Here is a 22,374-nt window from a genome sequence, read left to right on the forward strand (position 1 = left end):
ACTTAGAAACATGCCTCAGAGTTGATGCTGAAATAGTGAATTTGATTACGATATCACTAGTAGTCTGAAACATCCTCCAGTTGAATAAAAAGTGGTATTTTTACCCACACTTAAACCACTTAGTCACTCTGGCCTGCTAATTTGATGCTTATAGTGATCAGAACAGCAGTTGCAGCAGCTGTTGAGTTGGTATTAACTGGTTTGTTTGGTGTTTTGTGGGTTTTTTGTGGGTTTTTGGTTGGTTGGTTGGTTGGTTGGTTGGTTGGTTGGGTTGTTTTTTTTTCCTTCAGTTTAACTGTATCAGTCAGGGAAAAATGTCTGCAACTGTGATGTCATACAGGGGTAATTTCCTTAAATATCCTTCTATGATGCATTCTTACATATACATACTACATATTGTGCTGCAGGATCACAGTTTCTGGTACATTTTTGCCAGATTGGTAGACTTCCAAAGATTGAGATTTGCGTGCCACCACAGTAATAGACATGGGCAATAATTGTACATGAATTAGGTTATCACATCAGCTACTGAAAGAATATACCTCTGTTTTGTGTTTTTGAATCGTTGATCTAATTACAGCAGCTTGGGGAACTTTGGTTGGGAAGGCACAGTCAAGATCATATGGAAAGCAAAGCAAGAGTAACTATATTAAGGTTATGTGCTTTGGTACTAGGGTTAAGCAACTGTAACAAAATAATCACATATTTTAAATTTTGTGACAATTTATCATTCCAAAAGGCGATTTTAGACTTCAGGAGTGGTTGACCAGAGAGTTCTGTTTCTCTTTTGGAGTCAGAGGAAATGACAGTGAGAATTGTGGCAGAGATTTGAGAATTTGTAGAGTGTCATGGGTTGGCACTGGCCAGATGTTAATGCACCCATGAATATATGTTTTTTCCCTAACAACTACTGTGGGATGTGATCAGGAACAGAGCAGAGCAGGCTTAAATCTTGAAAACAAAAAAAAAACCCACCAAAACTTTATTACATTACATAAGAACAGAGACAGAAAAACTCTTAAACACACACAGAGACAGAAATAAAAACTTCTCAGAACATTCCTTCTCCCAGTTTCCACCCCCCACTCATTACTCTTCACAGACCAAACCTTTGGGTTTTAGATCAAACAATCACCACTCAAAAAAACCCAATCTTCACTTCAGCAAGGGAGAGAGGAGTCTCTCCTGCAGCACAGACTGTTCTCCAGAAAACACGGGTCCACCCCTTATGTGTTCCCATGTCACCCGTGGCACCGCCCAGAGAAGTCTGCCAGGGTGACTCTCTCTTTTTCCTATGTCCAGCGCTCTCACCGCTGTCCATAGTCTAAGGCTGCATACAGGGCTTTTTAAGGATGCTGCATGCCGAGCTCTCCCCCTTTTCACCCAGGGGCCGGGGTTCCAGGAGCAGGTCTGCCCTGAGGGCAGAGGGCGCCACCTCACCCTCCCCCTCTCTTCTCTGCTCGCTCTACTCTTCAAGTGCCAGTCACTGTAGCAAAAGCAGGGGCAGCTGTATCCACCCAAAATGCAGTTTATGTTCAAAAGAGACTTAAGTTCAGTCCATGGCTGACATTATGCAAGAGAAGTCCAGCTCAGAAGGCTGCTCCTCTCATTCTTTGCCCATCGGGTTCCTTCTAATTGTGCTTTATCATCTCGGTCCCAGGCCATTTCCCTCTCTCTTCCGAAACCACCAGTCATGAGAATCAATGTCTAAGAAAAGTTTCTTTCTGCTACACAAGGGTTAACAGTTTCTATCTCTCGGCAGGGCTGCAGGCTCAGGCACCCCGAAGCTCAGCAACTCCCAGGTGGCTGGGCACCTTCTCCCGGAGTTTGGGGGGGGGGAGGGGGTGAGCACACACAGAAGGCACTTCCACAGTTTTCCACCCCTCCATCCTGGACGGGGCAGCTCAGTTCCAGTCCTGTCCCTTCTCTTCTCCCCCCCGGGGGCTCCGGCTTACCTGAGCCGACCACGTGTTTCCCCTCCCCCACCCAACCTCGTGGCTGGGCAGGGGAAGGAGGCCTGAGAGGTCTCTCTGCTTAAACCAGAATCTAAAGGAGGCCGAACTCCCCTGGAGTCTTGCTTTTAACTCTTTGTGTCCTCAGAGGCGTGTCTAAACCTCCGAGTGACCAACCCAGGTGCCAGCAGAAAAGCTGATCACTGATTGGACTGCCCACATCCCCCTAGAAAAATTGACCTCCCCCCACAACCACGACATAGAGTAAATGTCAACATTCATAAATATATTTCGGGAGACAGCATATAATCTTACTCTGCAAATTTTTCAATCAGTCACTGATTACATTAATTTTTTCAGTGCTGAGCTCAGAAGGAGCAACTACTCAGTGTAAGTAGGAGTGGCAGCAGAGGGCTCGGAGGAGAGCTGATGTTATTCAGTTCCATCTTCCTTAGGAACTGAGATTTATTTCATTTTTTATTTTAGAGTTCCATGATATAATTGGATGCTTCAACATTATATATTAAACACAAGTAGTTGTATTTTATTTAGCCATCCAAATAATACAGTCTAGTTCAACTGAAGAAGAGAACTAAGGTCATGAAATGATAACTTTAATACAATATCTCAGTAACAGTGAGACTGGGATCAATTTATGGATATAATTTTGAAAAATACAGAAGCTTCTTACTGATTTTTAAAAAATATTTCCCATTTAAATGCTTCTGCTAAGAAACAATATTGAATTAAAGGAATTGTGCAATATTTTAATTGGTTTAAATTGTTTGTGATAAACTATTTTAAATATGAAGGGCCTGGAAATAGGCATCAGATTCTCTTGTTTAGGATGGCAGACATTATCAACCATTATGCCGAAATTATGTGTTGAACTTCTGGAGCAAGAAGGGAAAGGCACCAGGACCAAAAATCAAAAAGGTTTAAGTTGTCTGTTTACACTTGGTCTACTGATATTCTAACAAAAGCAAGGGATACTTTCAAGGGATGGTTAAGGTGATACTCTCTAGATTTTAATGTCTTCCCCTCTTGGTGTTCTTTCTTCCCTCATGTTTCCATTGTGTTTGAATCTGAATACAGGGTATATCTCTGGTAGGTGCAAGGTGTTCTTTCTATGGCCAAGTGATCAGATGCTGTGAAAGGCTTTGCTTAGTTAAGACTAATAAGTGTTCTGGGAGGGCCTCAGTTGCTTAGATATTGAACAAAAGTAGGGAAGAGACATGGTCAAGATGCACAAGAAATACAATTTAGCAGAGTTCTCATTGCTCCTTATGAGTTGTGCCTACTTTTCGGACAGGTTTTATTTGTCTCCTAAGCAAAAAACTTTAAATTAGGGAAAAAACCATAAACCCACAGATTTGACAATTCTTTCCATTCCTGGGAAATTTTTAAATATTAAGATTGATTATGAATATGTTGTTCCATTGTCCAATGAAACAACATATTCACAATATTTGTGAATAAAACTCCTTTGAATAGGAATTTGAATAAAACTCCTTTTTCTTTTACTGAACTCTGCCTTAATGTAGGATCGGCAGAGGAAATACTAAAATTTAAAGAGCCTGCATCATAACATTCTGGATAAGATTCTAGGAATGAATGACTTGGAAATCTTGGGTGTTGGAGTGGTCTATTTCAAGAAACTGAAGATGACAGTGAATGGTTTGAAATTCTTAATTTTTCCTTTGAATGGTTCAATATTGTACACAAGTTCTCATGGAAAGGATTTGAACCAACCACTGATAAGTAGTCAGGCTAGTTTATTTAATCTTACTCCCTCACTTGGTCTATTTCTCTGGAAGCAGAATCCTGAAAAAGTGAAAGTAAGTAGAATGTAGCATCAAATTATACAGAAGAATTTTGAGTGTACTAAAGCAGGGAAACTAGGATTGTGAACTAGCTGGCAGAGTTAGGGGAACTCTAGATGGCAGAGAGCTTGGGGAAAGAGTCCAGTCTTTCAGGAGAAAAGTTGAACTTCCCTATGAAGAAAACTCTGACTTTTTTTCAAAGCTAGCCAGAACTATACTGTCATTCAAATAGAACATGATTATTCTGCTCCCTGCTTTATCTGAAATATTGCTCTAATGCCTCAGAAGAGCTTTTATATCCTATCTAAATTCAATCTGCCTAAGAGAGGAGAGTCTATTTAATCTCTAATTGGATCTGGAGTAGAACTAACACATGCAATCTTTACTGAGAGCTATTACTAAATGAAGAAAGGTTTGACGTCTTCTTGGTGATGGTTCTATCAGAATTCTTTTCTAGTCCCTGCCTTCCCTCACACTACAACTAGGTCGAAGACTGGATCAGCAAAATCCAATTAAATATCATAAATTTACAGCTGATACTTTTTCATAAAGATAATAATCCAGATGAGAGCTGAACTACTAGTGAAATATTTCCTTCACCACAAGTAAATTAAGTGAGAAAAAGCAGCCCTTGGTCCATTCCCTTCTACACTGAGGGGGCTGTTAGAAGGACACATGTGCACTTAGCCATCAGTTAAGGTGGTACATTGTTCAGTGGCTTGTCAAACCATATCACAGGTACTTAGGTGCCGATGAATTATGGACTAACTTTGTCATCACAAATAAACTGGGAAAAATCTTCTTTTATTTAAAGGATTTCCTTCACATGGGTAGTACTGATATTCTGGTGGCAGATATCTCTACATTTGCTGAAATCCGTGTCATAAAATAAATGTGTACCTTGAGAGTTTGTGAAGGTGAAAGAGTCCAAATCTACTCCAACCTTTTATTGCAGCTCTATTTCATGGAAATCCAAGAAGGCTAGCAGGGAATGTTAAATTGTGTATGTTATGATTCCATTACCTTCAAGCATAATATCTAGTGGTAAATAGTGCCATAGGAATATGACAGAGCCGCTGGAAGACTGGGTGAATATCTGTGTAATTTCTCATAATTACGAGAATCATCTCGTATCAAGCAAGCAGATAACATTCACAGGTGTATCAGGAAACAAGTGGGGTGTTTGTTTCTTTCGTAGATCTCTTCCAGAATAAGAAAACCTTATTATCTCTTAGAACCTTAAGTTACTGTTAGCAACTTGCTGTGAGACTCCTTGTTTTTTTATTCAGCTGAATGTGTGTTAACATCCTCCACAGAAAGAAATGCTCTGCCCATTCATGTTTGTAGCCTTTGTGCTTTTCTTCCCCATTTTTAAAATTTTGGTAGCATGTGTTCATGTGGTATAGTTCTAGTTGTGTGACCATGTACATAATTATTTAATAGCAAATTGAATTCATGTTTTTCCAAATCCTTTTACCTTTCTCTTGACTTATTGTAGCTATATTGGTCTAATAAAAATATTAACACTCCTTATAATGCTTGTCTCTCTAATACGTCAGTGACTATATTTCTGCCACAACCACTAACAGGGAAGAGGGAAAAGATAGTTCAACTTGTTGATATTTGTTGATGCTTAAGGATGGGGTTTACTGGTGAACTTGGCAGTGTTGGATTAATGGATGGACTTGAGGATCTCAGAGTTATTTTTCAACATAAATGAGTCTTATGATTCTATGATGCCTTTTATTTCACTGATTTTGAAAGTCCGGTGTTGTATGAGTATTGGTCTAAATCTAGTTTAATGCAGTAATATAATTTTGGTTTTGAAGGTGTGTTCTCTTGGATTAGGCCTGACATCCAAGCCCTTATTAAAGTTAAATCCATTGTTGTGTACATTTTACTACCAAATATCTGAGCAAGGGGTATGTCTTATTTCAGTAATGCAGTTAGTGCATAATTATTTATTCATTTGCTAAATTTTATGTCTTCAAAGTTGCGTTTTAAATATAAATACAAAGTGGAACGATTTGAAGGTCATCCTTTGGAGTGGTCACCGACCAGCTACTTTCCTTGGACTCTTCGGAGGACTTCTTTCAGTTGCCTACTCGTAACCACATAGTGCCATATCAGATGCCCCAGTTCATATTTAGGCACTCTAATCAAAACTGAGTCTCTTCTTAACTGACAGAAAGGCATTTTACTGCTTAATGAGATAAGGGATTGTAATCAGCACCCTGTTTAATGGAGATAGCTTCTAATCTCCTGAAGTTACATTTGGCAGATGTGTAGAAGAAATGAGGCAGCCTCCGGTGCAGTGGACTAAGTGCTAAACTTTTACAGGCAGAGTTACAAGAGGCATTGGAGAGGCAGAGTGTGAATCTTGGTGCAGTAACTGAAGAACAAAATGGAATATAAATCTGTATAAGAAGGAGATATTCTCCAAGGACATTAGCAGGAGAGATCCTGACAGCTTGCCTTGGGAAAGCATTGGCAGCACATTCACTAAGTGCAGGAAGAGAAAGACTTGTAAAGTTTGATCTCCATATGAAGAGATGCAAGCTTTCCTCATCTCTATTCTTTATAATATTTGTAGAAATGTTGTTTGTTTTCAGTGCTGTAAGTATTTGTGGTTTACTATCACTCATCTTGGCTTAAAAGTAATTTTAGTAGGACAAGCATATAACATCAAAATGTGCATTACACAGGGTAATACTGGATGCTTCCTCCTACCCCCCAGCTCTTTTGCTGTTGAGCAGGGGCATTTGTTCAGAGGAAAGGAACCATCTTTTCTGTTTTGGTTAACCCTCTATTAGGGTGTTGTAAATAGTCTTGTCTGCTCTCTAGTTTTATTCTTAAGAGCGTGTAACATAATAGTACAGTTAACAGTTAACAGTGAACAATTACGAAAAGCCCCAAAAACTTACCTGCCAGAAACTTCCTGGATTAGAACCAAGATAGCTGTGATTTCTCTCTCCTATGCTTGTTATTTCTTAGGGAGTCTGCCACTTTTCTTGAACGCGTAGATTCCACCTCCAAAGCTTGGAAGAAATGTTTGATGCATTAATGTAAAGAAGACAGGTGGGAGAGACAATGGAAATTCTGTGGAACTTCCTTGACATTTTTAGACAGCTATTCTTGTCTGAACCACACATGCCTTTGTCACCAGCAAGGCAAACTTTTATGCCCTGTTCTCTTTGGTGTTGATGGTCTCAGATGACAGTCCTTGAAGCAGAACTCTGAATCTTTGAGTGATACAAAGAAAAATGTGAAAGTAGAGGGATCTCATGAATGCCCAATTTCTGTATTGCAGTTATATTTAAAATTCAATGAAAAGTACGTTTTACACCAGATGACATGCAGCACATGGATTGACCTCTGAATTCCTTTGCTTGTGAATGAACTTTTACGTGAAATATGCAGAGGAAGGAAATTACCATTGCAAATGACAGAGGGAAGTAGTACTTTTTGGTTTATCTAAGTTTGAGGTTTTTTCTAATCTGTATTGGTGTTATACAGCATAAAAGGTAAATACATATTCTGAACTGTGAGATATTCTCTACAATGAGTTCCTTTTGGGGACCGTATCCCTGGTTCGTGATACGCAAATTTTGCCAGTGGCAGCAGTGTAGCTCAGACTGCTGTGGCTAGCAGAGACCTCAAGAGACTCCTTAGTCATAGTCCAGCTCTTAGGCATCATATCCAGAGTATCTCTGACATGTTGAACTGCTGCTAATTACTGAAATACTAATTAATTAAATACTTCAATAACATTTCCAAGTAATTTGATACTGTTTTGACCATCCTTAGAATAATCTGTCTGTATAGTCAGACTGAATCTTCTTCATGCCTTCTCTGCAGTTGCCACAGGCAAATAATAATGGCCACTGCATTTTTCCAGGCTTCTACATTTTGGTAAATTATTTTCCTATTTCCTCTGACTGTTCTCTTTTTTGGGTAGGTAACCCACCCCTTTTCTCCTGTGTTTTTTGTTGGTTATATATTAGGAGTCCCTAATCTATTCTAGCTGCTCTTCCTTTAGAATTTTTTCTTTTTATTTTCCTCTTGTTTTCTGCTTTGTGACCTATCAGTTCCCATGTTGGATTTTTATATACTAAGGTAAAGGTTATGTAGCTGGGAAAAAGTAAAACCTGTCTTGGTATGTAATTTTTATAGGTTGCCTGAAACTGCCTAATCTTTGTTTTCCCGTTATTTTCACTTTCTTGAATCTTTTTCAATAGTCTGAACTTGAAATAGAAATGATAAAATTCTGCAAAAGTTACTCTTCTAAAATGTTTGTCTACAGCTGAAAGCAATTCTGGGTACTTGTTGCAGCATTTCAGATTTTCTACATTCCTCTTGCTGTTACAAACCAGTGCTTAGACTTCACCACAGGCAAAACAAAAATGCTGTAACAGCTGTATCCAAGGAAAAAATGTCTTTTCATGTTGTTATGGTCAAGGCTTTTAAATAGTTGCATTGGTCCCAGCAGGTTTGGACACTATGTAGGTAAACATGTGATGCCACTGTTTGCCAGTGACTGAACTAGGAGGAGCTGCAGACTCCATCAAGGGTAGAGAGGCCTTACAGAGGGCCCTGGACAGGCTAGAGAGCTGGGCCATCACCAGCAAAATCTAATAAAAGCAAGTGCTGAGTCTGTCCCTGGGATTAGGTGCTCCTACTTACACACAGGAATTGTGAGGTAAGAGGCTGGAGAGCACCACTGTGGAAAGAAATCAGGGGATTTGGGTTGATGAGAAGTTGAACATGAATCAGCAGTGCCCTGGCAGGCAGGGGCCAACCCTGTCCTGGGGGGCATCGGGCACAGCATCACAGCTGGGCAAGGGAGGGGATTGTCCCGCTCTGCTCTGAGCTGGGGTGACCTCACCTCAATCAGTGTGTGTACTTTTGGGCACCTTAGGGACATCAGACTAGTAAAGTATGTCAAGAGGAGAGTGACTAAGTTGGTATGAGTGCCTTCCAGCTTGAGATATTCTATGATTGTATGATCCTATAATTCTGTGGTCCGAGATCTAAGTTATGAATTGGAGGGAATTTTCCGGCTTTAACCTATTAGATGTACAGCCTTAGATGTGGGGGTTTTATATACCTTTATCACTAATTCAAAATCAGTTGATTTCCAGGCCTTAAATGCTGGAACATTTTTCTACCCCTTGAATTAGATTCATCATGAAGTAATGAAGATGTTGACTTTCACTCCTTTCTGTTATGGTGTGCAAAAGCATCCAGTATGATGAAAAAACATGTCTTTGAGAATAACCAGATTATTCTCTTAGTAAAAGACAAATTTGCTCTGTGGCAAAATTGGAAGGGCATATTTTAATGTGATTTTAATATTCTCGGAGAGGAGGCTTAAGTTGCAATGAAGTATGAGGCAGATGCATTTAAAACCAAAATGTAGCTCTTGCAGGATTTGATTTACTTATGCTGCTTCCAGTCAATTAACAGAAAGCACTATTTCTGTGCTGAACTCTGTCATTCAAGTCTACAGCTTTTAATTTGCATTGTACTACATTCCATTTTTAATAGAATAGCTTGTGTCAATGCCTGATTCTGGGGGCCAAAAGAGCATGGACAAAATATATTGCCATGACACAAGAGCCTGGTCATTGACTTTTCACATTGTAGGCTGGGTCAAACTGAGCAAAAGGGCTGAAATATTCTTTTAAAGTAAATTTATTTGACTCTGTCAGGGAAAATTCTTACTTTATTTTAGGTTACAGTTCATTCTAAGGAAAACATCACAGCCCCCTTTTTTTTATTTTGGTGGTTTGCTCCATCAATGAACTTGAAGTTACTGACTTTTCTGTAGGTTGCTAAGAATAAACGAGGACCATCTAACGGAACAAATACACTGAAAGTCTAATGCAGTATCTAGTGGAAATTTGCACAGATTTCATATCTGTTTCTGATTTCTCTGTTAGTCTGTGGGTTTAAGGAATTCACAGCTTTCAACAGCTGTAATCCTTAGGGATCCACATGTTGTTTTGCAACACTAGAAATCTACTGATGCTCAAGAAAACTACCCCCAAGTGGTTAAGGCCCATTTTCTTTTATTTAATTAGATGTTTTTCTGTCTTTTTATTCCCCAGGTAACAGCTGCTGGAGGACATCTGAAATTTACAGTCTCATATGATGTCACAGAAGAAGAAGAGGAAGAAACAGCTAAATTGATGGTTCAATCTGATGTCATCATAGAGGTAAAGTATTTTCTACCAAAGAAAGAAAGAAAGAAGAAAAAAAGAAAGAAAAGAGAGAGACAAAGGGACAAAAAGAAAATGGCCTGCTTTTTCAAATGTTCAGAGTGAAGTCCAGTGATTGAAAACACAAAAAAGAAGAGTTTCAGATACTTTCACATACTTTCAGTCAATTTCTACTGTGAGAAAATGGATACACTTCAGAAAACTAAAAGCTTCGATATCTCAAGGAGTCTCTGGTATCACTGAAGTAGCTTAGAAAACTATAACGCTTCCTGTTCATCAATGAAGAAATAAAATAATTGGTCAAGGTTATACTTTGACATTCTTTCAGTTGATCTGTTCTTTTGCATCTCAGCATTATATGAATTTGCTTTTGCCCATGTAGAGCAATGCACCGTGACACTAGGTTTTATCTGAATAACCCAAACTTTCTTTTCCACTTTTCAATTCTATCAGGCAAGCCCATTTCAGTTTTATGAAAAGTGAATATTATTCCTGATATTTGTTATTCTTGTAAAATATATTATTCAATAAATCATGTGCCCCAATGGGCTTTCTTTCATGACTTTTTTCATGTTTAAATCTCTCTCTTTCATGGCTCTCTCTAGGGAAGTGACTTGAAAATCAGCACTCCAAAAGGGATAATTCACCTTCAGCCTTCTGAAGAGCACACTGAAGAAATTGTGCTGAAACCGGAATCTTTCTCAGTGCATGGCACTGATGTTCCAGTCAGCAGGAGGGAGTTCATGACTATCCTTGCAAACGTGAAGAGGATCCTCATAAGAGCCACATACAGCAATGGGATGAATGCCATCTACAGGTGAATGTGAGGAACGGGTCCCTTTGCTACAGGCAGCTTCTCAGAAGAGTTGTTTTCTCTCTTTAGAGAACAAGGCTGATGTAATTCAAAACACTCTAATTTATTATCATGAAATCCATAGCATTCATTTACACTTTCAAACTTTTGTTAATATGTTTTTCATTCTGGGTAAACAGGAGGAGGAAAGCAGCAGAAAGAAGCAGCCTTTTAAGAAAATGAAATTACATGGACTATTAAAGCATGAATGACAGTTCTATAAATATGTTTATTTTGTGAACACAGTTATTCCCATGCATATGGTAAATCATGGAGAGTGGTAATAACATGTTGAAGTAGGAAATGATATATTGCTTATATATTGTTTTCCCCATTTAATGACCATACAGGGCCACATTAACAGTGGACTAGAGAATAATATCCTGAGTCTCCAAGCTGGAAAAGTGCCTCAAGGGGAATTTTCTGTGTTTTTAATCAGTACCACACACAGAACTGGCTAATCCCAAAGCCTTTCCCTTGATTTATGTCAGGATGCTGCATGGACTGCTCAAATTCACTGATTTGATGTGAACTCTTCTGAGTCCTCTGATAAAATTAAAGACATATGAGATGATACCATTCTATTTCAGTTGCTGCAGTGTGTTTGAAACTGTAAAGCTCATCTTGCATTTCAAATTTTCCTAAGTGCATGAACATACTCCAGATGGGCTTAAAGAAAACATCTCTCCTGATACTGTGATTAACATTAATAGTTAGGTGGCATAAGTAATATTTTTAAAATGTGTAATGGAATTGATTGCATAGTAGCTTTTTATTCACAGGGCATGAAACCTGAAATGCTCTCTAATCTACACATCAGTTGATTCAGTGGCATAAACCAATTTGGAATGGAGGGAGCTGATAGCACATTTAGTGATTATTTGCTGAGAGCACAGACACACTTTTTGCTGCTGTGAAATTTCTTAAGCAATCTAACCATCATTTGAATACTTAGGTAATTAAAATACATCCTAAATTGAAAGGCAGGTTGTGTCAACAGCATGCAGTTTTCTGATTTGAGCTTTAGCAGTGTAAATTTTTTCTCTGCAAAAGAATTCATATCTCTTCAGTCTCTGTCTTTTCCTCTGGTTAATTAGTATGTATTACATCTCTGTAAGTAAGTTTGTGAATCATAACTAGCTTGAGTTTCAGCCAAACTACTTCCTAATTTGTTCATTCAGTCATCAACCTTGTATTCTTTTTCATTTCCTTGCATCCAGTTTGAAAGCCTTTCATGGTCCCTCAGCTTCCCACACTGTTTTTTGGGGAGAGCCAAAGCACCAGGCCAGAGCTCACCTCTTCTGCACTATGAGCAGACCATGAGAAGCTGTTAATTCACAGCTTACAGCTGAAACTAGTAGAAGCTCAGTGAGTGATGATCCTCTGCTCTCTCCTCATTCAAAAAAAAAAACCAAAACCAAACCAAAACAAAAAAACACCCAAACCATTACTCAGAATTTTCCAAACTGAAGGAGTGCAGGAACAATCTTAGGGTGAACAATAGAGGCTTTTATGCTGTTTTTAAAGCAGATATGTAAGGTTGACTTTCTTTGGGCCAGAGGTCTGACTGAGTAGTATGGGCAATGCAAACTTTTAAAGGAGATATGTAGGATTGACTTTCCTTGGGCAAAAGGTGTTACTAAGTGTGGGAAACGCAAACTTCAGTTATCAGAGGTTTACATATATTTGTGTAGTGCCATTTGTACTAGTAGGAGAAGGGGGCCTCTCCTACAAAGAGCACTTTGGCTGGGCAGCCGTGAAGAAAGAGCAGAGCTGGATGTGTAATGGCTCCATCCTGCCTGTAGTGTGGAACAGTGGGGGTGGATGGATGAGATCCCCTCTGGGCAACCATGTAGAGCTCAGGTAAGCACACACATGTAGAACTGGCACAGTCTATAGAATGTGCCTCATAAGTAAGGTACGGCAGAGCTGTCTGGCAAATTTGGTAGACTACACATCACTGCCTGCATCCCAGATTACTGCTTTAGACATTTGGTCATGTGTGGTGCCTCAGTGTTTCACAGTCTTGTTCGTATTCGGCCTTCAGGAACAGCTTAATGGTGTGTTAGAGACAATTTTCTGAAAGTATTTTTTTCAAATACTCTTTGAGATGAGCTCTACTACACACATATAATTTAGGCTTTGCATGTTGGTAGCCATTAGCTTCTAGTTGTGGTGACATTACAGTTGTGAAGATTGTCCCTTAAAGACAATGAGTTAAAAGGGGGTTAGGGGAAGGAACTGAAGTGATTTTGAGGAGTATCTTTTTTGCTAGAAATGGTATTGCTGGTACATTTCTAGCTGTCCCTCTGATGTCTCTTATCAGAGAAGAATGCAGTGGTTGTTGTATTATTGTGTAATAAAGTAAACAATTTCACTGAGTGCTCTCAGAGTGCTCATTGTGGTTTAGTATGACAGAAGAGAGGATGTGACATTTCAGTCATAATTAAACAAATTCAGTTTTCCATCTTTGATTTAAGTGTAGCAATGATAATCACACCTGTTAGGGTGGGATTTATGGAGTGAAATCTCCTCAGAGGCACCTGTTGCAGCAGCAACAGCATCTACTGCCATCCAGCCCAGTTTATGATCTGCTGTGTAGGGATATTGGTAATTTTTGGGATGTCCCTCATTACTGACTGTTCTATATTCTCTTTGACTTTTCACTCATGCTAAAACATACCATGTGCAAAGCTGAGCTCGTAACTCTTAAGATCATGCAAAACAACCCTTTTCTCCATATTCTGCCCATTTAGTTCCTCAGGGAAAATGTAGACCCAGTAAAGAAGATATTCTTTGTGATATCTAGGGCTGATTAAGGATGCCAAAGGAGTTGATGGTCTCCAAAGGAAGACATTTTTGAAGAGAAATAGTGTAGAGCTAAGCCTTAATAGATTATTAGATATGAACTAAAAGGTTTTTATTGTCTTTAAACAGGTATGTGCAGTGGACAGATGGATATTCCTCTGAGAGGGTTAAGAGGGTCTGGCAGAGAGACAAAAATACTACAAGGTTATTAGATCTGTCATGAATGACAATTTCTGCCTCAAAGCACCAGCAGAATTATGCAACATACTAATTAGAGATTGCTATATTAAGCAACCTGTTCATTTAAGTACTTAAAGTTTTCAAAATGGATAATGTCACCACATGTGTAAGGATTACAAGGGTGCTGTTATAATCTGCACTTAGAAAGAGACCAGAATGGAGACATAAAGTAACTTTCTTGCAGTCTTGTAGAAAGAGACTTAAAAATTCAATGGAACTGTCTCCAGTTGGCGAGAGCTTTAATTCACAGATTCTATTTTTACTCTTGTTTAGCTTAACCTCCAAGAAACATTAGTTAATCTGTTATGCTTTCAAGTATCCACTAAACAAAATTAATGCAGTAGTGCTGGGTTTGACTCCAGCATGGGTCTGTGTACGTTTTGTAGGTAATTTCAAGCTTGCAGTGTTGTTATTGCTCTATGGCATAATTAGGAAGGTTTCTTATATGAGTGGGCAATTGGATGATCAAGTAGGATAAAAATTGAAAACACAGAAATGCAGCAATCAATCTGAAAGTGAACCCAGCTTCTGGGTTAAAAACCTAATCCTACTCTAACTTGAGTGATCTTCCAAACAGTTGCACTTAAGTCCATCTGTGGTCTGAAGCAATGAGCCAAGAAAAGATAACCCTCTCTGTTTTGTTTGATCAAATACTGTTAGCTTGTTCTTCAAAGAAATTTTAGTAGCACTATTTATTCAGTTTCAGTATTCAGAGTGGTCTCTGATGGTAAGTGTTGCAAACATGCAGATAGGCACTGGAAATTGGAGTGCTTAGGAGAATAGATTGCTTGCAACCACAGGGAGAGGAGTCAGTGCTAGACACAAGGAGAAAGAGGTAAGAAGAGGCCAAGGGTTCTTTTCCATATGCAGAATTGGCTCCAAGACAAATGAGCAATGATTGGGTCACTACTTCATGTGCCTTATGTAGCCGATGTGATTCAGACGCGTGGTACAGCAGACAGTAAACTATGCTGATACTGCCTGAAACGTCCCCTTCCCTTTTAATCTTGTTTGTTTTTAGAAGTCAACAGTTGCCTGCTGACAGTAACAGTCAGCTTAAATATTTGGTCTTGATGTCTAATCTCAAATTGTTCATGCATCTCCAGGATCCAGTGCCCCATTACTGCCAGCATTATGTATTTTAATGAATACAGAATGGCATCAAGGAATGAAAACTGCAACATCAAAACGGGAGAAAAGAAAATCACTGCAGCTTTCTGCACTGAGTAACTGTTAATGCTAAAAACTGTTAAACACATTAAAATCCCATTTAGCAAATAGCAGAATGTAATGAAAATTGGAACAATTCAGTGAATACAAATGTGGGATAATACTGGGCGGATTGTTTCTGTGTGTTAGTGCTTCTCTTTGTTCCAAGATCAATGCTTAGAGGGAACTAGCTGTAGTTCAAAGGAGAAATAAAATTTGAACCTTTATTTAAAAATTGTTTCTTCATTAACAGACTTTTTCCTTAAATTTTAGATTTTTTTACTGGCAAAGTAATCACTATTTGATATCTAATATCCTAGAGATTGGTTATCTTACCGTAAAGAGAATTCAAATGGATGATTGTAAAATAAATATGCAGCAATGGAGCAAAGGTGATATGAGGGAGAATTTACTATCTGGATAGGAATAAGCATCCTACTCTTAAAACAGTATCAAGAACCTTTTACAGCAGTTCTAGTATCACCAAATCAGTTTCTAACTGCATTATACACAATGGTAGTCCCTCCAAAGTCCAGTCATATTCCTAGTGGTGGTAAAAATTCTGTTTTTCTGAAACTTCTACCTTAATTTCAGAAATCTTCCCCTTTTTACCCCATTACCTTTCAGCTTTAACTTGTTTGGACTAATCATAAAATCGAGTGGGAAAATATTCTGTCTTAAACTTTCCTCCAACCATGTTTTGTAGTAACAACAAAATATTTTTGTTGGATGTTTCCTTGTCCAAGGTCATCCAAATATTTTTCAGGACTTTTTGCAGCCAGACGATAAATGCACTATTATGAAGAGGAAAAGAACTTTTTAATAAAATGTATGTCATGAATGAAAGGTATTTTCTTCTGAAGACAATTTCAAAACAAGCTTTTCAAGTAGCTGTAGTTATCAAACAGTCTGTTAAAATTACTGGTTGAAAATAGAAGTAATTCAGCCTCTGTAATACGTTAATGTTCGTTTAAATTCTCATAAGAATTAAACTCCCAAATCCCAGTTTTTCTCCACAGAAAGACACACTTGAGGTAAATTACATCTGTTTCTGATAATAGCTTTAAGACTATCAAAAGGCTTCTGTTGTTTCTCTCATCATATTTCCATGCTTCTGAAATAAAAATCATGGTCAGTGTTCACCTAAACAGCAACTGTTTAGTACTTTTTTCTCTGGCATTTGGGAGACCAGGGTATATGGCAGAAGATTTACTTTTTCTTTCATGTACATACATTTTTCTTTCATATACATAATACATATATCCTCAATCCTTCTGGACAGGGCTGACATCTTTTCCAGAGGTCAAATCCCCAGAGTAAAAATACCCTCTATCCAAAACTTAGTAATGTAATATTTTAGAAAGCTGGACTAGTGGTTCATAAATTTTGAAGACCCTGCTTAGTGTCAGACTTGCTCTAAATGCAGCTGCAATGCAAGTTGGCACATGTGGCTTGCAGGCCAGGAATAGCCTTCTTTCTCCTGGTACAGTGCTGTAAGACTTTTAAATCTATTTTTATCTGTGGGTATCTGACCATAGTCTCTCTCACATGATGAACAAAAATAGTAACAAGCCTGCAGACATATAGTTTGGGAAGAAATATATGGATATGAAAACCTCATTATTTTTAAGCAGGAAAAGAGAAACAAGCCACTGCATGTCACCATAAAGTTTGTTGCGTTCAGCTGCACATATTCATCTAATTAGCTGTTTTGCCCATTTAATTTCTGTTATGTGCAGACTAAGAAGCGTAATTATGGAAGCTGCTGACCACACTTCAAGGGGGAGAAGGGTAGCTTCTGCAGTGGAGTTGTGTGAGTGTCCTCCAGGCTATGATGGTACCTCCTGTGAGGTGAGTATCATGACGCCGTCTAGTTCAATGTTGCTAACACTGGGATAGTTGGAAGCAGACGGTGGACCCGTGTTGGTAGAAAATTGTAACAGAGCTGTCCCTTCTTGTTAGGAATTTGCCGTGATTTCTAACTTACGAAAAGACATTTTGGTTCATAAAAAGGAAGCAGAAACAATGTTTGTAGTCTTTAGCCAATTCATAATACAAATGGGTGAACACAAATAGAAGGAAAACGGCTGTTATCATACCTGTGCACAACAAAGACAGATCAGTTTATTTGAGTTAATGGGGTTGAGTTTCTTCTTTCGTTTTCCCAGGGCTTTGCTATTTGCCATGAAGTTGTTTGGAATTGCACGTGTTCTTCTGAGGATTGTGTCTCTTTATTTTGCCCCTTAACAGATAATAATGCAAACACACGCTCAGAAAAATACCCACTTCCCTAACAAATTCATTAGTTCACACAGAATGTGTTCATACAAGTATACGTATGATTAACTACCTCACGTGGGCACTGCTTGGGGTAAATAGGAGCCAAAAAACATTCTTCAAAATCTTTGCCTTTAAGGAAATAGTTTCAAACACCAAGATGCTCTGCTTCACAGAACTACAAACAGTATGCCATTTACACAGGCACTCTAGGCATTTGCTTGTCAACTCTCTTTTTCTTTAAAAATTTTCATGCTTATATGTGATATTTAGGGTTTAGAGTCTAGTCTCATGCCAAGTGTGGTGCTTTGTTGCAGGAGCTAGATAAACTAATGTAGAAAGAAGGCCTGAAGGAATTAATGGATATTCCTATCATTTCCAAAATGGTACAGATGGAAAAATAACTGGAGGAGGATAGTTTTTACCTCAGCTGAGAAACAATTTTTAAAGCCTGGCCATTGTCTGTCCGTTTAATTATTTTAAGTAAAATGCTAGATGCAGTATCACTATGTTTCACACTTTTTTTCACTTGTCCATTTATTCTCCAAGTGCAGATTGAAGAGTGATGTCCAAGAAAGAAATTGGAAAAGCCCTGATTGCAGATATTTCAGTATCTACTTTTGTTGTAGAAGCTGAAGGGCTTGGGTAGCATTCCTGTCTTGGTGTTGCTGAAATTGTTTGTCGAACATTATGTGCTTCAGTGTTAAACCTTCTCTTCAGTCATAAACAGTACCTGAAATTTGATACATACTTAAGCTCATACTCCTCAAGAGAAAGCACATATATATAGATGCAAATTTAAAGTTTCTGTGCATGCTGCTGGACATAGGAAAAAAAAAAAAGATGAAGCTTAAGATTCCCAGACAGACAGTAGTTAGGAAAGTATGAAAAGAGAAGTTGAAAATGTCTTCTTTTTTTCCCCAGTTACCATTTTTGTTTCTTCTTCTGAATACTTTCACCTTGTTCAACATTTTACTTCAGCTGGTTTCAACAAAGCAGAATGTAATTTTTATTGATGTTGTGCAGTTTTTCAGTTCCATTTTCTCTTCGTTATTTAAATTAATGTATGTATTTGTCTCCTGCATAACGATGATGTGTAACCTGGCATATATGCTGCCGCACTAAAAACAACTATTATTTTCTTATTTTCATGCTATGAATGTTTTGACATGATCAGTTTTCCAAAGACAACCAACCCCATTTAAATTATGCTCTTTTAAGATTTTCTATTATATAAATTTGGAATTTATTTCTTACAAGACTCTGGCCAAGTAAAATTCATATATTTTTGTATATGTAGGAACACAAAATTTCATAAGCACAGGTAAAGCAAATAAATTTTTAATTTTTAATACCAATTGGACCCCTTTTTGATAGTTACTTTGCTTCACTCATGGATTTTCCTGCCTTTGTCAACATCTTCACATCTAATTACTCTTCTCCCTCAGATTTGTCCCCATTCTCTGTACTCTTTTACCTCTGCTCCAGAAGGGGTAGTGTTTAACTTGCATCACTATGATGGTCAAGAACTTTCCTGACAGTTGAATGTTACATAATTTCTTTTCCTAAAATCTCAATCTGTAAGATTTTTAGTTTTGTTCTGAGCCCTGCTATTGATATTTAACAGTCTAAGCTGTTAAAATTAGTGACTTTTGGAGCCTTGTCTTGAGCAATATCATGTGTATCTGTGCACAAGAGATTATTTTCAGTCACCGAAAGAGGGAAAAGACATAGATTTATGCAGAAACCACTTGCATCTCATGCCACAGAAAGAAAAACATAGCAATTTCTTGTAACCCATTTTTAGGTTTTGGAATTTATAACTCTAGATTTTTATTTTTTTGTATTTACAGGGTTTTTTTAGGAATGTGTAACCAAGAATGTAAAGAAGGAAAAATAAAATGATCTTTAGATTACTTTCAAATTTTCAAGAGTATGACAAAAAGGGACTTCTTTATTGTTATAAAGAAGTTTTTTACCTTTTTGGAGAGTGTATGCAAAGGGGAAGGGATTTGCTTTATTAAATGATATTTTAGTATTCTGTCAGTGTAAAACTTTCTTTGTATTATCCAGATGCTTTTGAAGGTCATAAATGTGTCATGCACTTTTTTATCCTGTGCAAAATTATTAGATCACGTGAGCAGTCTTACTGTAGAAGGATAGTTTGCAAAAACTATAAAGCCATTTGTGAGATATATAGTAAGGAAGACTGCTGCTTCACATCTTATTATGAGCAAATGGAGTAGCTGAATTTTCGCTGATGAATCACAGTTGTATGGTGTCACCTTTCCTACAAAATTACTTGCCATGCATTTAACATTGATTTGAATTTTACATTTAAAAAAGAAAATTTAAAAATCTGAGCAGTTTCTTGAAAGGAAATTGCTATCCTTTAAGGAGCACAATTTGTAAATAAAATTACAGCCTTGCTTTCACTCTGTGCTTTATTTCAGTGTAGCCTTCTACTGGAGTTCTAACAAGAGTAAATGGTACTTTAATTGCTCTTTGTGCCTGAACTTCTCAGAGAACATTTTTGTTGTTTTGAGGTTTTTTTTCCTCCTTCTCTCTATTTCAGTATTTCACCTTCTGGCTGTTTTTCAGTCTGCACCTCTTGCTTTCGTTCTGTCATATTTCGGTTCTTCATTTCTCTGCTTAATTTTACCATTTCAGAAGAATGATCAAGTCAAACCTTCCTCTAATCTCACACCTGCTACTAAGGCTAAGGTCAGTGCAAAGCCACAGAACCAGAAAGAATTTTCTAGAGAAATGTTGGTATTTTTATTCATTTGGCAAGTATGTTTGTTGTGATTTGTTGCAAGCATCCAAAATTTTAAAAATCCCATTCCTTCCTCTGTTCAAACATGTGTTTACCTTTTTATCTAACTTTTCCTGCAGTCCTGCTGGCCTCGACACAGGCGTGTGAATGGCACCATCTTTGGTGGAGTCTGCGCTCCGTGCACGTGCTTTGGCCACGCAGATGCGTGTGATGACATCACGGGAGCGTGTCTGGTGAGTGTCCCTGTGGGAAACAATGGGCATGGCCAGCATCAATCCAACAGACCTGTGAAACTGAATTAGTGACCTCTGAGACCTGGAATATTCAAGAAGAAAACAGCCAGCAAGTAACAAAGGAGATATTTATGTTGAGGTTAAGGATCCCCTCGTACCAAGATACGGTATCTTTAACAGTTAAGAAAAGGAAAGATTTTATTTATCACTAAGGATCTATCTTTTAAAATACAATAGTGTTAAGGTGTGGCATGCAAAAAGCAGCAAATGTATGAATGCTTTTTCGTGCGAGATTTATCTTCCTCTCCCAGCTGCCTCCTGCAGTATATTCTATTTATAGTATATAGCAGATAACTTTGTAAATTCTGTTGTAGTTTGATGAGAAGATATTGTTAATGTCTTCCTTCTAAATTCATAATAAACCTTGAAGGAACATTTAATGAATTTTACTTCAGAAAAATAATAAAACCATATGATCTCAGATAAATCAGATTTTTTTTTTCTTGTAGACTATGGAGATTTTATGTAGTTACCTACTAATACAGCAATTAAATCTGTGATGTTATCCATAGTAAGCCTACCAGCACACCACGGCTTCCTGCCTGATCAGTAGTTTTTTGGAATGGGTGAATTATGCTGAATATACTTTTCTGATTGACTCAAGGGCATTTTTAGTTTTATATTGTCTGACATGGCATGAAGCTTGAAACAACATGTCTAATTTCATTAGTCTTGCAAAAGCATAATTTAAGCCAGTGCCAGTTTAGTGGGATATACTCTCATTTCTCTGCAGAATTTCAAGCAGACTCTGTAATGTGCATGTTTCTAAATGTTCCCTTTTATTTCCTTAAAAAAAAAAAAAAAACTGCTGGGAAAATGCCAGAATGAAAATTCAGGCTTTTTCCAAAATAATTTGGCATTTAGAATTATTACTGTTCTTCCTGTTTTGCTCATAGAAGATGTTTAATTGCATTGCAGTGCAAAACAAGAAACCCTTAATGTATGGATCAGTGGATTTTTCAAATTGCTTTTTCATGAATAGAGGCTTAAAATTATTCTCAATTTAATTATACTGTAAGCCTCAAAGAAGTACCTAGAATGAAAAACATGTTTGATGTGACAGTCATGTTTTGAATCTTCCGCTTAATACTCGGTGAAAACGTTTATCACTAGGGTAATATGGATTTGTGTTTCCTGACAAATTTTCTTTTGCATTAATGATGGTATTCGTCAGCTAATATGTTTATAATATCCGTGTGGGATAAAATCAATTAACAGGAGAGGCAAGGAAGGAAGAATCTTGTTTAAGTTATGCCATAGCTTTGACTATTTTGTTTAGGGGTACATAGCCAGATGTAATTTCTGAGGTTGTTGGCTTCTGTGTCTTCAAGATTTAGCCCCTGCACAGCTTCTCTTATTATTTTTGTCTGTAGCACCAGCCTGGATAAAAGAGAAGGCCACGTAGGCTGCATGTTGCTTTTTGTGCTCTTTGGCTGATGTGAACTGTTGACTCAGGCAGTGGAGCTCCCCCTTCTGATGTTTCAAGGGTGCTGGTGTAAGATAACAGCACTGACAAGGAAGTGGAAAATAACCAGCTGAAGATGCTCTTTCATCTATACACGTTATCAAGCACTCTGTATTTTATGTGTTCTGTAGCTTATACTAGATTAGGCTATAGAGAAGAGGCACACAGGGAGCTTAAAATCAGTTCTGGATTTTCTTACAACTTTGAAAGCACTGTAAGTCAGATCGGTTAGTATCCATGCAGGCTATTAAATGCTGCTATTCAATTTGGATCATAAGCCTTTTGAAGTGAAAGAGAGAAGTCTGAATGCTGAAAAAGAGAAATGTTTCACATCAAAGGCATTCTTTCTATTGAGGTTTACACAGCCTTTTGGCCTCCTTATTATTATTCATGGTGTTTTTTCAGTAATACAACAGACAATTTAGGCACCTAATTTACTGATATGATACTTCTTTTT

General features: G+C 37.8%; 1 protein-coding gene across 1 annotated transcript in view; it reads left to right on the top strand.

Annotated features, from left to right (window-relative positions):
- LAMA2 (laminin subunit alpha 2) overlaps positions 1 to 22,374 on the top strand; it is a 337,526-nt gene that overhangs the window by 172,468 nt on the left and 142,684 nt on the right. The window contains exons 13-16 of the mRNA XM_063389975.1: positions 9,886 to 9,993; positions 10,602 to 10,813; positions 16,846 to 16,957; positions 20,279 to 20,392. Of these exons, the coding sequence (XP_063246045.1) occupies positions 9,886 to 9,993; positions 10,602 to 10,813; positions 16,846 to 16,957; positions 20,279 to 20,392 (546 nt within the window). The remainder of the gene's footprint in view (positions 1 to 9,885; positions 9,994 to 10,601; positions 10,814 to 16,845; positions 16,958 to 20,278; positions 20,393 to 22,374) is intronic.

Source organism: Prinia subflava, chromosome 2, assembly GCF_021018805.1.
Source record: "Prinia subflava isolate CZ2003 ecotype Zambia chromosome 2, Cam_Psub_1.2, whole genome shotgun sequence".
NCBI classification, from domain to species: domain Eukaryota; kingdom Metazoa; phylum Chordata; class Aves; order Passeriformes; family Cisticolidae; genus Prinia; species Prinia subflava.